The sequence below is a fragment of the Condylura cristata genome, unplaced genomic scaffold (assembly GCF_000260355.1).
Source record: "Condylura cristata isolate star-nosed mole 26May11 unplaced genomic scaffold, ConCri1.0 scaffold00021, whole genome shotgun sequence".
NCBI lineage: Eukaryota > Metazoa > Chordata > Mammalia > Eulipotyphla > Talpidae > Condylura > Condylura cristata.
The window spans coordinates 34471084-34485134 of NW_004567122.1; the positions used below are offsets into that span (position 1 = coordinate 34471084).

Genomic DNA, 14051 nt, shown 5'->3' on the forward strand with positions numbered 1-14051 from the left:
AACCGGGAGATGAACTGTCCATGCCCTGAGCTCTCTTCTTCAACATCCATGCTCTCATGTTCTGAGACTACCTATTGCTGATTGTCAGATTGCTCATATGGCAAATGGAAGAATCGTACCTAGCAGGGCAGATTTATTTTAGAAGTCTAGCTGAACAGGAAATTCACAGTCATAAACTATGCATAAAAACAAAATGAGATCATTCTGGTTACATGTATGGGATTCTCCATTTTTTTATTAAAAACCAAAGGGATTTTTATGCAGATATGGCATATGGCATTTCTCATTATTTATCGAAAAAGGAAGACTAATTTCCTTTTCTGTTCTCATAGATTAACTGATGTTACTGTGTGAAAATTGCCTATGTCTCCAGGATTTGGGCTGTACAGATAAAAATCTGTATTGCAATAAGGTATTAAAATTGACTCTTTTTTTTAACATGACAAATGCAGCAAATGGAATGACTTGAAGGGTAAGAATGTAGATCAGTGCCTGGACATAAGTTCTGAGCACTAGCTAGGCAAAACAGAACCTCTTTAAGACTCTGTTTCTTCATCTGTTAAAATGGGAATAATAATAGGGTTATAGTTCTTTGTACAGAATCTAGCACAAAATGATGCTAATTGTTATTATTTATTTTAACATAATAACCAACCCCAACCACTCTTAAAGTTATACAGTGTGCTACAAATGCACAGGACCACATAAGCCTCTAGGCAGCTTACTCTGTGAGTTGACAGTCACTTAATGACCAAATCAGATGAATAACTCTTCCAGAAAAAGATGTCAGGAGCTGGGCTCAGTTTTAAACTGTACTTTAGATAATAAGAGGTCCAGTAAGATGCTAATAGGTAACCTTTACTGAGCACTTACTCTGTCACAGTCTTTGAAGCATTTTATAAGCATCTTCTCGGTGTATGCTCACAATAATTCATTGGAGTAAGTGCTATTATTATCATCTCCGTTTTACAGATGAGAAATCCAAGTGCAGTGTTTAATTAACTTGCTATAGGTCACATTCTATTTATTAAAATAGCATAGGCCTTCTGTGCTCTTATGCTCTTAGCCAATTTAGTAAGTTAGGAACAATAGCAGAATGAGGGCAAAAGGAGGAACTCAAATATGGTCAGCTAATATTTTGAGCACCTTCTATGCACCAGACACTGTTGTAAGTGGCACCAAGCCACAAGGAAGTTACTCCTTTTGGCAAGTCTGAGCAGTATATGTTACTGTTAACACTCATGGATGGGGCTTAGCTATTGAACACCCAGAATCACAGAGCTGTTAGTGGTAGAGACCAGTTTCCTAAGCATGCCTGCAGAGTCCAAATCCTAAGTTTTCTCCCAAGCAAGGTAGTAAGAATTCCAAACACAAGTAAGTCATCCTCATCACTGGGCAAATATCTATTACGCACTTACTCGTGTCAGGTACCAAAGAACAGCACAGACATGGCATCTGTACCATGGGACAAAGATTATGTGAATGTATGAGACAACTTACAGACCAAGTGAGTAAGTAACATATAACATTATAAAATTAATACATAATTAGTGCCATCACTAGATCCATAGCTAATTGATTTAATAAATTAGTTTATAGTCTGTTTTAGGAACTCTAATTCTAATAATAATAATAAAAGGATGGCATTTGATTCTAATATACTTCATATCATCCTAGAAGACCTATCTGTAAAGAAAGATACCTAGGACTAATCAGGGCACTTAGGGAATTACTGAGTTTTGCAACTTTCCCACCTGTGATCAAAAGTGCACAATTGTGGTTACCCAATAGCCTAAGCAAATTGTCAGCTTTTGCACAGACTTGCCCTGGCTTTAATAAGAATTAAGGTTGCATCCTGCTCATGGTTTTGAATCAAAACATTTACTGATTTCACCAGAAAGGAAGCAGTAAATGAAGAGGAAGAAGAAAGGTTGGGAGTGAAATGAGTGATCACAACCCTTTTCTTCTGTAAAGCACAGTATCTGTTATGAATTAACATCTACTTAGAATAGTTTCGGAGCTTTGCAGTTTATTTTTCTTTTGAGTGGCTATCTTATCTATTGTAATGCATAGGCTATTTGTGTTCTAGGATTTAACTCCCCCTGTTGTAAAAGTTTATGTAATTCTAAAAAGATTTAAGCTTTTTTCATTATATTTGAAAAAGTTATTACACCAATAATATATGTTCCTTGTAGAACAATTATAAAAGCACTTGAGCAAAATTTAAAAAATATTAAAATCAATTAATAGAACCAGTGGTCAGAAATATGTGTTGCTGAAATTTTGGCATATAATTCTCTAGTTTCAATATTATATATCTGTATATATTATTAAATAAACTGAACTCGTATAGTTTGTAAGTGCCTATGTTCACTTAATTGTGAATATCTTTCATGTCATTAAATATAAGTCCTCACTATATTTTGAGATTTACTCTCTTAACAACTTTCAAATTTGCAATACAGTGTATAGTCTGTATTTGTGTGACTATTGTCACCATACTGATGTTACATTCTAATTGCTTACTTAATTTATCACTGGAAGTTTTAATGTTTTGCCCCTCTTCACCATTTTCCCACACCCCTACCCTCTGGCAATCACAAATCTGTTCCCTGTATCTATTAGCTCAGTGCATTTTGGGTTTTGTTTTGTTTTTTAGATTTTACATATAAGTGAAATCATATGGTATTTTTTCTTCCTGTGTATGACTTATTTCATTAACATAATGCCTTTAAGTTCCATCCATGTTGTCACAAATGGCAAGAATTTCACTCTTTTTTATGGTTGAATAATATTCATTATAATATTATAATATTATAATATTCATTATTCAACCATAAAAAATGTCGACCACTTCTACTTCATTCATCAATGAAGACGTGGGTTATTTCCGTATCTTGGATATTGTAAATAATGCGTCAGTGAACTTGGGAGGTGTTTGACACAGAAATATCTTTGAAGTAGACTTTTTGGTTTCTTTAGATAAATATTCAGAAGTAGAATTGATCATATGATAGTTCTATTTTAATTTGCTGAGGAACCTCTATACAGTTTTCAGAAGTGCCTACACCAATTTCCATTCCCACCAGTAGTGTCCAAGCACTCCACTTTTCCCCGTATCCTTGTCAATTTTTTTTGTTTCTTGTCTTTTTGATAATAGCCATTCTACAGGTGTGAAGTGATATCTCATTGTGGTTTTGACTTGAGTTTCCCTGAGAATTGGTGATATTGAGCACCTTTCACATATCTGTTGGCTGTCTGTAAATCTTCTTTGGAAAAGTGTGTATTTAGATGTTCTTTTCACGTTCCCAGGTGGCCACATGGCAAAGAGTAAGGTCTTCTGGCCATTTTGAATCAGATAATTTGCTGTTGTTGCTATTGGGTTGTGTGCATTACTTACATATTTGGGATATTAGTCCCTTTTCAGATCTATTGTTTATGAATTCTTCTCCAGCCTTAGGTTTCCTTTTCATTTTATTAATGATTTCCTTTGTTAGGTTGCAGCTTTTTGGTTTGATAAAGCCCCGATTGTTTGTTCAGAATTTTTGATGTTTGTTTGCCTTTGCTTTTGCTTTCAAAGACCTATGTTACTTCTAGGAATTGTATGGTTTCAAGTCTTAAATTCAAGTCTCTAATCCATCTTAAGTTAATTTTTGTATGAGGTGAGATGTGATTCAATTTCTTTGCTGTACAGTTTTCTAACACTGTTGAAGAGACTATCCTTTCCCAATGTATGTTCTTTATTACTTTGTAGTAAATTAATTGACCATTTGTGCATGGATTTATTTCTGGACTCAACATTCTGTTCCATTAATCTGTGTCTCTGCATTTTATGCTAATAGAATATTGTTTTAATTACTACACCTTCATAATATAGTTTGAAACCTTATTTTCCTTTCTCAAGATTGCATTGGCTCCTCAGGGTCTTTTGTGGTGCCATACAGATTTTAGGATTGTTTATTTCTGTGAAAATGTTATTATACTTTTGTTAGACACTACATTGAATTTGTAGATATTTAACAGTATTAATTTTTCTAATCCATAGGCATGGAATATCTTTTCATTTGTTTGTGTCTCTTCAATACCAGCATTTTAAGTAATTATGTAGTATTCCCTTACATATATTTATCACCATTTATTTAGCCATTCCCCCACTAAACACTAAAGTTGTTTTAGTCTTTTCACTATAAATTATTAATCAGGAACGTGTGTGTGTGTGCATATATATATATGGGTACGTACATACACACAGATATATACATTAGTTTAAATTTCTAGGAGTAGTATTTCAGTGTCAAAGGATAAGACCATATTTGTAAGATTGGTTAGATACATTTTTTTTAAGATTTATTTGTTTGTTCATACAGAACTGGGGTACAGGCCAGAGGCTCAGGGGCGGCGAGAGGCTCCATCAGAGACAGAATGGGGAGCAGAACAGGCCTATCTACAAAGTACACTGCTGAGGGGAGCAGCGGGCGGGTCAGGAGAGGTCTGCCACACCATGTGGACACCTCCGGGGCAGGCGGGAATCGAACTCTTGTGGAAGTGGCTTTAGCTTCTCAGTGCTGTGCTTTAACCTGCTGCACCACCAGGGAGGGCCTGGTTAGATACATTTTAACTGGTCCTTTTTTTGACTTTTTATTTTGAAATAATTATAGACTCACAAGAAGTTGCAGAGTGGTAAAGAGTAGCCCCCTTTACCTTTCACCCAATCTCCCCCAATGATAGCATCTCCAATAATAATAATAATAATAATGCAATATAAAAACTAGGAAATTGACACATAATAATAACTAAATAGCAGTTACTTGGATTTGAGCAGCTGAGAATTTTTTAATATTAATAGAATGATGAGATGTATTCTACTTACCTTCCTATAGTCTCCTCTCACACAGTCACCTTTAGAGCTTCCTTCCAATCTTCTGTTAAAAAAAAAAAAAGAATGCAGTTGTGTTTATTGACTGTGGTCTGTTATTGAAAGAAAACAAGAAGAAGTACAGGTGCAGAGGTAGTAAAGTACAAAAAAGATGCACAAGGGTTTTGCACGCCTGCTACTTCTAATCACTCCAGTCATTTATGACACTTTGAAATGGTTTCCCAAAGCCTGTTTGTACCCCAACACAGCATGAATAACAGAATCTCACAGAGAGAAAGCTATTCATTTCTCCTTTACCCTCCGATTATGTCTAGGAGAAAACCTCAGTTTGTGACTAGCCTTTAATATTGCTATTTCATTCTTTTAAACAACTTGTTCATATGTTAAGTTCATATCTAGGTAGGTGATGGCATTTTACTGGAATTCAATGACAATTTTTATTTTAATTAAATGTACGTTTACTTGTGCTTTTAAATTGTGGTAGCTAAAACTGGTTTTCATTTACAGAAGTATTTTTCTATGATTCCTTTTTTAAGTAAGTTATTTGAGTTAAGAAAAGTAATTTGACATATTTTTAAAGTATGGGGCTATGACAAAAAATCATAACATCAGGATACAGATTACTTAGATTAGGTTGTAAGAGCATTTTGGTCAATAAAAAAAAAAACTGACCAGCCACATGGCATGACATGCTTTTCTTCAGATTTATTTTAAGATAGAGTCAGAACCACTTAGGTCCCAGTTGTCATTTGAGGTCTGCTTATAAAAAAAAAAAAAAAAAAAAGGAAGAAGAAGAAGAAAGAACCCTCCATCTATTAAGCATTTATGTGCATCATGCCACTGACTCCTCATAGCAACCCACCAAAGAACATCCTATTACAACCTCATTTTATACATGAGAAATTCCAGGGACAGAGGAATGGAGCAATTTTCTCAAGAGATCTAGCTAGTAACTGGCAGAGCTGGGATTCAAACTAGGTCTATTAAATTCTAAAACCATGCTCTCAGCTGCTATTTTATACTGTTTCTCATTAAATCTAAGGATCATAAATCCTCTATTACAGGATTCTTTATCCTTGCCAGATGTTTTGGTCACTTTACTGTGGTAACTGTAAGAGTAACCTACAATACATTCTTCATCTGAAAACAGGCTCCTGATTAGAAAGGAAACTTCACATTTAACTTCATTCCAGACATCTTTCAAAGAAAGAATATCTCGTAGATGTGCTTTCTGCTTCCTTCACATTTTCACTATAGAAAAGGTGCCCACTGTCCTCTCCTATGATTCCTCAACTTGACTTGTTTCAAAGGTTTCCCAATGTCGTTAGAACACCAAATCAAAGGGTTAAATTCAGTATCTTAAAGCTTAATACAATTTCACTATATCTCCACATTTATACACTGGGAACTCAGGGAATAGAGCAAAGTACAGTGTACAGCCTGTGCTGAAAAGAGTCCAGTGAAAGTCAAGAGAATTTTCATAACCCTTCAGTTACAATGCTTTAGATGTCCAACTCCCTATGCCCCTTTGATATATTAGGTTTGGCTTATAAATGATTAACAAGATCCTGAGATCACCAAAGTGTTAAAAGCCAGTCAAATGAAAATAATATACCTCTAAAATTTTAACTCCAATAAATAAGTAAAAAATTGTCTGCACACATATTTTGTGATTTAATTTTAAAACTGAGAGGAACTATCTTAGCTGGAGATCAAGTTTTACTTCTTTAAAGTCTCTGTATTTGGAGACAGGGGTTTTGGTTGGAGGAGAGATACAGGGAGTGAGGGTGAAATTACACAAGGATACATTAGTGCACTAGTCACCAAATAGATGGATGGTGCTCATCCCAGAGAGCCTCTGGAGAAAGGTTCTGAAAGAAATCTCGGATCGCCACCTCTAAAGGAGGAAAGGGGAAGCATTTATCCATAGACTCTCCATTAGTCAAAGGTGATCCACACTTCTGGACCAAGCACATGTGAGTGTAAGAGCAAATTCCATGGGTTCCCATATTATAGCAGCAGAGAAGCTCAGGGGCGGGAGGCCAGAAGTACAGGACAGGTCTTAACAGAGACCCGGTCAGGTCATAGCTACCTGAACCTGGTGAAACTCCTTAGTTTGAGTAAGAGTTGGGGCTAAGAACACTTAAAGTGACACCTAAGAGTGGGCCGACATGAAACTATCCAGTTTGATGTCCATTTCCCAGACACAATTTGTGAACACCATTCACGCATAAAGCCACTGCACACGCTTATGGAGCAGTAGCCACATGCCAGTATGTGGTAGATACATGACAGGCCAGGACAAGGCCTATGAGTACATTGCTCTCTCTTTTTCTTTTAACTTTTTCCTTTTTTTTTTTTAAGATTTATTTATTTATTTGCATAAAAAACTGGGGTACAAGCCAGAGGTGCAGCAGTGATGAGAGGATTCACCAGAGACAGAGTGGGGAGCAGAACAGGCAGATCGACAAAGTACACTGCTGAGGGGAGCAGTGGGTGGGTCAGGAGAGATCTGCCATACCATGTGGGTCACTTCTGGGGCTGGAGATCGAACTCCCACTGAAGTGGCTGCGGCCACAGCTAGCTTGCAATGCTGCGTCCTTACCCATTGCACCACCAGGAAGGGCCCCACATTGCTTTCTTGGAGCTTACAGTCTCTTGGGGGAAATCAGGTTATTCTAACATAAGTCATCATAACATCATTACTGAATTACAATCGTGATAACTGTTGTGAAGAAGTGTAGGATGACAAACTTTCCTGAGAATCAAAGGAGGCTTCCTGAGGCAGTGACATGAAAGCTCAAACTTGCAGAGCAGAGGGTGAAAAGGCAAAGGTGGGAGAGATGAGGAGGAGGAGAACTAGAGAGTGTACTGCAGACACAACGGACATAAACAGATATCTACCTTGTGTCCTAAGAATAATAAGGTAGGAAGCCAGTGGGACTGGGGTAGGCTAAGGGGCTTGACCTGACAGAAAAAGGTTTTGGATTTTATCCTAAGGTCAGTGGACACCAACTGAAGAGTTTAGAACAGGGAACAATGTAATCAGACTTCCTTCATTTTTTTTTACATAAATCAAAATAATCTTGTAAACACAAGCAGCAGAAGCTCATAAATATCACACAGGTGTTTAAAAAGAGTACAGCCTGTAATCACCACAGATATAACAGAGTGTTGGTGGAGGGCCAAGGGATACCTGGAGTCTGGGAGGCATACGGAGTTCACCTTTTTGTTTGTTTTTGAGAACTAGATGTTCATCTGATTTGACGCCAAGGGAGCATTTGGGTAAGCCAGGATGAAATCCCCATTAAAAACTCTTCCCCTTTCTTCCAAAGCTTCAAAAGAAAATTTCTCCTCAGGTTCCCACCAAGACTAACCTCATTCGTGGGTGGTGTTGGGGACCACCGACAGGGTGGTCCTACAGGGTGATTTAAGAAGTGCTAAAAGACCACTGTTCAGTATAAACTCTGTGTCCTCCAGCATTGCTTCTAAGCCTTCACACCTCTGTTCTCCTGAATTTTCACTTGCCAAATATGTTCATGCAGAGTAACCCACTGCACCTATCCTGCCTTCCTGGGGACAGAGCTGGGATTTTTGTGTTCTCTCAGAGATGAGGGGATTTGAAATGTTTTGAGGCCACTGGGGCTCATACAGGGGCTTGGAGGGGCCTTGAAGTTCAATAAGTTGCACAGAGTGTATGATAGAAGCATTTTTGTGTGTGAAAAAAAACTATGTGGTATACTTATGGCATGAACTTGACTTTATAATAGGGGAAACAATAGTGATAAGGCGCACAGGCCCTAGTTTTGGACCAGCCTGGGTCCAGACCACAAGTTTTACAACCCTAGGATAGTCACAGCACCTGCCTGGCAGTAGGGAGCTCTGCGGGAGATCATCCACTTCAAGTCTTAGCATGGGTCCTGGGCTAACATCAGGTGCTCCACAAATGTTACTGTTAAAACAGTGTGTGTGTGTGTGTGTGTGTGTCCATACTGCAGCACATGTGTGCATGTACATGTAGCTGCAGATGCAAGCGTGTGAGGGAGCTAGTGTGATGCCCAGGTCCCAGGGGGAGCTGTGGCACTGGAGCAACCTTCATGGAGGGTAAAGGGACTGCAGGGCAGTTCATGGAAGAGAAGGCTCAGCTATTTAAGTGGGAAGCAGAGGGAGGAGAAAGGGTCTTGACCTATAAGGAATCTAAACCAGAAGTAATTGAAGACGACAGGTAAGAGAATGTGTTATAACACTGAAGCTCAAAAACCCTTCCATCAAAAAGAAATGAGGATTAAGAGTTGAAAATGGTCTCTGAAATTGACATATAACCATATTAAGCCTGTGTTCAAAGACAGATGACTTAGGTCCACCATAAAGTTCTCCTGTTTTGAGGAATCATGTTCGCTTTTTCAGAATTTATGTAGAAAACCATAAGTACCATAATCTGTTCTCAGATCTCTTGAGAACTCCTAAGATTTCTCCCATCATGCTGCATCCAATGCTTTCAGCATAATAAAGAGTTAAAAGGTAAGGGGTAAAAAATAAAACGCCTAGTTTCTAGTCCCAGCTCTGCCCCTAACTTACTGGGCAACTTAATGGTGCACAGCTGCCTCATCTGAAAAAGAAGTTGATTGGTCTATTTTGGTCATTATCTCTTGAGTTCCTGTCATCCCAGATGAGTTCAGCTCCCTTCTACCGCTACTGCTCCCCATAAAGCTGTTTCAGCAAAAAGTATAGTAGTTAAGATCACAAACAGCCTACTCCTTGCTAGCCAGGGCTCCTGGCATGAGTTATCTGACCTCTTTGCATCTCAGTTTCCTCCTTTGTAAAATGAAGATAGAGAACAGATATAGTGTGTCATTGGGTTGTGGAAAGGATTATATGACTTAACCTGGCAAATTCTTTTTTTTCCCTGATATTATGTAAATAATTTTTATTTTTATAATTCATCTGCTATAGCATCCTTGAAGTGACAGCACTGTAAGAATCTCAAATATCAGCATAATAAGAAACTGAAATTAAAAAGAAAAATATGTTAAAAGATGCTCATGGAAGTGAAATCATCTATCTTGGAAATAATGGAGACTGAGTTTAGAAACCTCTATGTGCTGAGTTATCAGGGGCCAAGAGCATTTTTTTTTTAAAGATTTATTTATTTGTTCATAGAGAACTGAGGTACAGGCCAGAGATGTGGAGGGTGAGAGGATTCACCAGGAACAGAGTGGGGAGCAGAACAGGCTGACTGACAAAGTACACTGCTGAGGGGAACAGCAGGAGGCTCAGGAGAGGTCTGCTGCACCATGTGGTCACCTCCGGGGCAGGCGGGAATCGAACTAATGCGGAAGTGGCTTAAGCTTCTTAGTGCAGTGCTTTAACCCGCTGCGCTACCAGGGAGGGCCTCAAGAGCATATTTTACAATGTAGATTCCCTCAGTCTAGCTGACCCCTTTCAGCACATTCTGGCCCCTTTCAGCACATTCATGTGCTCGGGCAGTGCCTTAACTGGGAGATACTTCTGGGAGAATCTACCTATTGTGTGTCTTTCTTCTTTGCCACAGAAGAACATTTTAGAATGAACTAGTAGATTCTTATTTTTATTATTTATTTATATGTATTTTACATCATTGTTATTTTTTTACATTTGCTTTCCTTCCCACGTGTAATCCCTATCAAATTTCCACCACCAACTCACTCATGCATCATCACCATAGTCCCTTGCCTCTTCCCACCTTCGTTTTGACCCCTCCTTCCTCCCCTCCCCTACAGAATGTCTCCGATTTAGAGTTGTCTGTTTGTTTTTGTTTTATTTTGTTGTTAAACTGGTAAATTCTTTAGAAAGGTGCTTGGCACAGATAAGGGCTACTTCAGTGTTAAATAATAACAATATTCATAGTGGTGTTGACTTCATTGGATACCTTTGTAACTTTACATAAAATGGATTATTTATAAATCAAGAAACGGAAGTATAAACATTATTTGGTGCTTTGAAAAGATTACAATTGGCAGGTGTCAGGGGAATACATTTTTTCAAAAAAGTCTGTGCTTAGATTTTTTTTAAGGATGTATAAGCACTACATGACACTTTTTTTTTTAATTTAAAGAGATTGAGCAAAAAGCTCCTTAAAATTCCTTTCAAATCTCGAAATTGGAGAATTGACTATGACTTTTAAGGAATAGTACTGTTCAGGCAGACAGCCTATCTTTGTCATCAGTGCTACCAAGAATTTGTTTGGCCTTTTCAGGAAGTCCTTAAAAAAGTGTAAAATAAACACAATCACCTTGGCATGTTAATAACTAAGGTGACTTCAGTTTCTTGGAGAGAAGAAAAATTGTGAAAGGTGATAGTATAACCTTTGTAAATATTTGCCCTTTGGAGCTGGCTTATATTTTGTACCTTAGAATATTTTCTCAGAAATTGATTCAGTTACATAAAAGCAGGATCGGAAGCAAAGAATTAACTGAATGACAAGCACTGTTGGCCACCCAGTGGTGAAAGCGTTAAGAGGGCTGGGCAAGGCGATCTCTGGAAATGAGTAAGACTCAGAGTTGTTAAAGTTTTCAAAGCAGCCGCAGAAGCCGCAGCAGGGCAGCAGCGGAGGCAGCAGCAGCAGCTCCCGGGGGAGAGGAAGCCAGTTGGAGGGAGCCCAAGGAGCAGGCGAGCTTGCTGAGCTGAACTCAGCTGAGGTTTCAAACTCAAGGTTAGTGGCCTCCCACACACCTCCCCAGCGCTGACATCTTTGGAGAGGAGTCTCAGGAAGTCGAGGCACCATATCTCTTCCCGGGTGTCCTGTGTGCTTGGCTTACTAGTGAGGCCATGAGACAGCCAGCCACACCTTCCGGCTGCTGCCAGCACCCAAGGCTTGGCATTTGTAAGGGACAACTGCTGTCCTCCCAGGAGAGTCTTCTGAATGAGAGACCTCGTCTCCGTCTTCCAAAAGGAAAGTGGTTCTGAAACAAGGGCAGTTTCAGACCACGCACTGCACACACACACACACACACACACACAGCCCTGCATAAGCTGCTCCATTTTGGTTTTTGAAGGTTGTGCCCACAATCTAGAATTCCTATCTGCTTCAGTTGAAACTGAGAACACTCGTTAAAGCAACTGAGCTGGCTGCCTGACTGCATCTTATAGGAGGGATTGTGTCTCTGTGGATAAGATATCAGGATGAGAAGAGAAAGGAAAAAATTTTAAGCATCCTGGCCTATCCTTGAGGCAAAACAATTGTTACAAATGGGTTCCTGGTTGGAATTCTTCTGATACAATGCTAGAATAAAACAATGGGGGAAGATGTAATGTGAAGGGAATAATTCTGTCTTCATTAGATTCAGATAAACCTATCTATGTAATCTTGTCTATGTGTGATGCAGATAATAGATGAACCGAAACCTAGGGAAAGAGGAGTAGGTGGAAATTACCGTCTTGAGGGAGGGGGGTATTGATTTGGTCCCTGAGACTGGCTGTCCTGGAGAGCGGAGCAGGCCCGCACCTTCAGCAGGCCCCCCAGCACTCACCGGAGAGTCAGTGAGTAAATAGTCATTCCCTGCTGAATGCTTCCCAGATTCTCAGCAGACACGAGTCTTCTACCTGCTAGCACTGAATCAGGATGAGTCATCTGAAACTTGAGTGCTGGAACAAAGTACTTGCAAACTGCCTTATGAGGCACTGCCTCCATGTAGGTGGGACACACCTCTCAGAGCAGTGACATTTTCTTCCTCTCTTCCTATTTCCTCCAAACAGGCAAGACTTCTGATGCTCTCAAGAGACAGACTCTGCCCTTTTGATTCAGCTGGCCATACCATGTAGACTGCCCTTGCGGGTCAGGCCTCAAGTTTTAAAATAAAATGGATGATCTGACGTTACTTGATCTTCTGGAGTGCCCCGTGTGCTTTGAAAAGTTAGATGTCACAGCCAAAGTCCTCCCTTGCCAGCACACCTTCTGCAAGCCATGTCTACAGAGGATTTTCAAGGCCCACAAGGAGCTGCGGTGTCCTGAATGCCGGACCCTGGTGTTTTGCAGCGTCGAGGCACTGCCGGCCAACCTGCTGCTCGTGCGTCTTCTGGATGGTGTGCGCTCTGGGCAGAGCCCAGGAAGAGGGGGCTCCTTCCGCAGGCCTGGCGTGCTGACCTTGCAGGACGGCAGGAAAAGCAGGACTAACTCCAGAGGTCTGCCATCCAGCCCTTTCCGGCTGGTGCCTAATATCAGAATCCACATGGATGGGGTAAGCAAGATCTTACTTGTTTATACTATGCTGCTTGGAGCTTGGGTTTGTATTTATAGCAGGTAGGGGTGATCTCCTTTTACATTTCAGAGTGCTGGTGCTGATTCCCCAGAGATAAGTTTTCTGAGGACAGTGATTGTGTCACTGAAACCCAGTGACGTGCTGAGCCTATCTAGTCCCTTAGAAATCCTTCTTAGAGAGGTCCCTAGGAATTTGCCTCAAAACTGTGAAGGCTTCCTAAATTCTCCCGGTTTCTTGTCCAGAAGGCAGCGGACAAGGAAAATATTCTCGGGTATATTTTTGGTCTTTCACTCCTGTTGTTCTAAGGTCGAGCCAGTACATGGGCCATGCACACAGGCTGGGAAAGAGGACAAACTCAGCTGCTGGTGGTTTTGAGATCTCTGAGAAATTTCCAAATATCAGATTTTATCAGAAATTAACCCAAATCCATCTTTCCACTGCCAGTCAGAAAGTGCTATTATGACAAAGCTCATTCATAACCCATTGAAAGCTATCAAGAGACTCGCCCCCTGCAGTGGCGCAGGAGGGGTGTGTATATGTGGGTGGACTGAGTGACAGGGAAGGCTGGGCTGTGAAGCGCGACGGATGTCGCAGGAGCTGGGCAGATGTGGCTTCCTTCACCAAATGAATAAAATGCACCCAAAAAATGCACATCAGTGGCTTCAATTACAAAATAATAAAATAAACCAGGCCTAGCAGAGCCACACAGGAGGTCACCATGTGAAGTTTGTGGTATTTGGATAATGAAAAGTGGTCAGTGCAGGCGCATGGCCAATCCTGGGGCCTGCTGTGAGCCTCCCTGTGGATAACTGGGTAAGGACATGTCTACAGAAAGAGGTGTGATTCTCATGAGTCCAGCAAGGTCAGTTGCCCCACTTCTGCAGTCACTGTACCTAAGTGACCACAGAAGGCTGTGGCCGGAGCTGGTGGCACTTACA

General features: G+C 40.1%; 1 protein-coding gene across 1 annotated transcript in view; it reads left to right on the forward strand.

The window, feature by feature from the left end:
• The first annotated feature begins 12610 nt into the window (after positions 1 to 12610).
• SH3RF2 (SH3 domain containing ring finger 2) overlaps positions 12611 to 14051 on the forward strand; it is a 122373-nt gene continuing 120932 nt past the window's right edge. Inside the window, exon 1 of the mRNA XM_004686843.2 lies at positions 12611 to 13092. Coding sequence (XP_004686900.1) covers positions 12715 to 13092 — 378 coding nt within the window. The 5' untranslated portion in view covers positions 12611 to 12714. The remainder of the gene's footprint in view (positions 13093 to 14051) is intronic.